The sequence below is a fragment of the Chelonoidis abingdonii genome, chromosome 8 (assembly GCF_003597395.2).
Source record: "Chelonoidis abingdonii isolate Lonesome George chromosome 8, CheloAbing_2.0, whole genome shotgun sequence".
Classification (NCBI taxonomy): Eukaryota; Metazoa; Chordata; order Testudines; family Testudinidae; genus Chelonoidis; species Chelonoidis abingdonii.
The window spans coordinates 49,392,502-49,395,927 of record NC_133776.1 but is presented as its reverse complement, the minus strand read 5'-3'; the positions used below and the strand labels follow the sequence as shown (position 1 = coordinate 49,395,927).

Below are 3,426 nucleotides of genomic sequence, written 5' to 3'. Positions count from 1 at the left end.
AATTAAATGTGCATATTTTATTCCATTCCAGTAAAATCAGCCAGTCAGTGGCATGGCTAGGATTATATGAAGTGGTTTGTACAGAGAACCAAAGGGAAAGAGAAAAAGCCAAATAGGGTTGCAGAAAGTGCATTTCATGGGTCCTCTGTCTGCCAGTGGGGAGGGCTGGATCAGCAAGCAGCCAATGTCTGTCTTTCATGCTGTGATAGGTAGATCAAACCATGACATGTTTCTCCCCATTCCCACAGCCTAATGGCTTCGCTTCCTGTCCTACAAGAAGAGACGTGGTTCCGAAAGGGATTCTGGAGCTACCGAATCCCAGCCCTGCTCTACATGCCGCAGTCCTGCATGATCCTGGCATTCGCCGAGGAGCGGGAGGATGAGGTGGATGAACATGCCAAGCTGATAGTAATGCGCAGAGGTACATATGATGGGACTACCCACCATGTTCAGGTAATGCACATTTCATTAAAGCTGCTTTGGCTCTGGTTCACTTACTGAGGGGGCAGTACACTCTGTCAGAGCCGAGACAGGGAATCAGAGAGATGAGTGTGCAATAGGCTTGCTGGGGCACCTTGGCATCCCCACTATGGTTCAGAGAGCCAGCCAAAGAGAGACAGGAACAGATGGGCAGCTGGTATGCATCCAGAGACCCGAGAGAGAGAGGCGGGCTCGGGGGTAAGCCTGGTGGGAACTGGTGAAAACAGGAGGTAAATAATTTTCATTCTGGTGAAACATATTTCTAGTTTACAAATAGTCAAAAATTGCTACACCCCACAAAAGTGTGTATGGGACGTGTATATAGTAACTGGTTCATGTGTGTAGCCTATCAAAGTGAATTGGCTAACTTAATAATTCCCTGGTTAACGATGGCTAGGCTGGCGGACAGCTGGGGGCAGTTGATGCTCGATCCATTTGTAATAACTTCTAAAACTGCAAATATATTAAAATACCGTATCTGTGGGATTATACCCCTCTCCTCTGGTCCTTCAGATGTGGCTTGTTGTCTTAGATCAGTGGTCTTCAACCTCTCCATTTGCGGATCCTTAAAAATTTTCAAATGTAGGTGCAGCCCTTTTGGAAATCTTTCCCATAGTCTGTGGACCCTCAGGGGTTCATGGACCACAGGGTGAAATCACTGTCTTAGATTGTAAGCTCTTCAGGACAAGCCCCTGTCTCTGCCTGTCACAACTGGGGTCTCAGAGCACTACAGCTATATAAATATTTACTTAATATTGGCTCATGTAACCCCACAATAATTCAGTTAGATAGGGTTCAGCTGGTCAGAAAGAGACTTGGTGATTTCTGTCTGCATGCTGAGGTTTATTAAAATAAAAATATACAAACCCCACAAAGGAAAATATTCGTTAAATATTCCAGGTAAAGACAAAGGCTAAAAATTGTCAATCAACGGCTGTACTTGGGAATCATCTTCTAGTTGCAGGTGCAACTAGTCCAAAGACTAGATGACCCTTGCGGTCCCTTTTAGCTCTATGATTCTGTGGCCAAGCTTTGTGCTGTTAAATATAAACAAAAGACTGAGGGAATTGGGACTTGAGGGATCTGTACCCCAGCTCTGCTTCTGACTTTCTATGTCTCTTCAGGCAAGTCGCTAAGCCAAAGTTTTCAAACATGGATGACAAAAGCTAGGTAGCTGATTTCATATTCAGGCATCTCAGTGAGATCTCTGGGTGCTTGGAACCTGTGAAAATCAGTCTCATTATTTAGTTTTCTGAATAACACAGCAAGTCAGTGGGAGCGCTGGAGCATAAATCATTGACTTCCAGTTCCCTGCTCTAACCATTAGATTTGCTTCTTCTGCCTCTTGTTTCTGGCCTGTATGTTTTATACAAGGATCCTTCCTCTGTAACACTGATTTATTTTTTCTTCTTTGCACTCCCATGTTGCAGTGGATCAAAATGGAGACCATTGTCAATGCTCAGCTGGAGGGCCACCGCTCCATGAACCCATGTCTTGTGTACAATGAAGTCACTGGGAACCTCATTCTATTCTTTATAGCTGTCCCGGGAAAGGTCTCTGAAAACCACCAGATCAAGACAAAGACCAGCTTGGTCCATCCGTGCCAGGTCACCAGCACTGATAATGGATGCTCCTGGAGCCCTGCGAAGGATCTCACTGAGACTGTCATTGGCACAGCACACAAGGACTGGGCCACCTTTGCGGTGGGACCAGGCCACGGTTTACAGTTGCTTAATGAGGCTCGGAGTCTTGTGATTCCAGCCTACGCCTATCGAATACTTGACCCTGGGGAAAAAACCCTCCCCACATGCCTTCTGCTTTGTTAGTTCTGACCATGGAAAGACCTGGGCAATGGGGAACTTTGTGGCAAAGGAGCATGCTGTGGAGTGCCAGGTAGCTGGAGTGCACAGCCGAGGAGAAAGGGTGGTGTATTGTAATGCTAGAAGCAGCCAGGGAGCCAGAGTCCAGGCTGTGAGCTACAACCATGGGATGGATTTTGACAGTGGTCAGCGGATTGAGAAGCTGGTAGAACCTCCCCATGGCTGCCATGGGAGTGTTATTGGCTTCCCAAGTCCTGCTAACGTGAAGTCAGGGTGTCAGGACACCTGGGTGCTCTACTCTCACCCCCACAGACCCAGCTGGGCGGAGAAATTTAGGAGTGTACCTCAACAAGTGTCCCTTAGATCTAGCGTGCTGGATAGGACCCACTCTCATCTTCAAGGGCTTGTGTGCTTATTCGGATCTGCAGCACATGGAGCGAGGCCCTGATGGCTCCCCACTGTTCTGCTGTCTGTTTGAGTTTGGCACCAGCTCACAATACAAAGAGATCATCTTCCTTATGTTCACTTTGAAACAAGCCTTTCCATCCGAGTGCGGAGCTGCAGTGGACAGGCCCATTCAGTGTCCATCTGAGAACCACCTTACCTGACACTTCACTGCCATGTCTTACCTGTCAGCAAATGGCTTTTATTCCCTGCCTTTGTCTTGGCTGAGATGGACTGCTTTTCTTTTGCTCATTCCTCCTCCACCCCTTCCTGCCTGGCTGCCTTTTTCGGCACTGAATAGCAAGAGTGAATGTGATTTTTCGTATAGCACCATTTACTCACCAGTGCAGCCAGTGTGTGGGCAGACATGGTAGCCATTAGCTACCCAACAATATTTAATAGACTGCCTGGGATGCTCCTCTGAAGTGGACATCATTGGTATCCCCTGTGCTTTGCAATAATGTCATCCCTACTGTGGCAAAGTGCCTGCCTCTCCGTTTGTTAGCTCAGTCCTTTTTAGCCCCGGAGACACAGGCTTGGGCAAAAGAAAAAGAAAAGGGAAAAAAAAAAACCCTTCCCAATCTCACAGGGTCTGGCTGATCCCTTCTCAGCCAGCCCCTTGATCTAGTTTCCTTTCCTTCTGGGGAGAATGCAATCTGCCTTCCAAGGAGAGTCTCAGAGT

General features: G+C 47.4%; 1 protein-coding gene across 1 annotated transcript; it reads left to right on the top strand.

Annotated features, from left to right (window-relative positions):
- Window positions 1-252: 252 nt before the first annotated feature.
- Window positions 253-2,908, top strand: NEU2 (neuraminidase 2). The gene is given in 4 exon segments (XM_032801648.2): window positions 253-453; window positions 1,911-2,273; window positions 2,275-2,621; window positions 2,623-2,908. Coding segments are annotated over 4 exon segments (1,197 nt in total).
- Window positions 2,909-3,426: the final 518 nt, after the last annotated feature.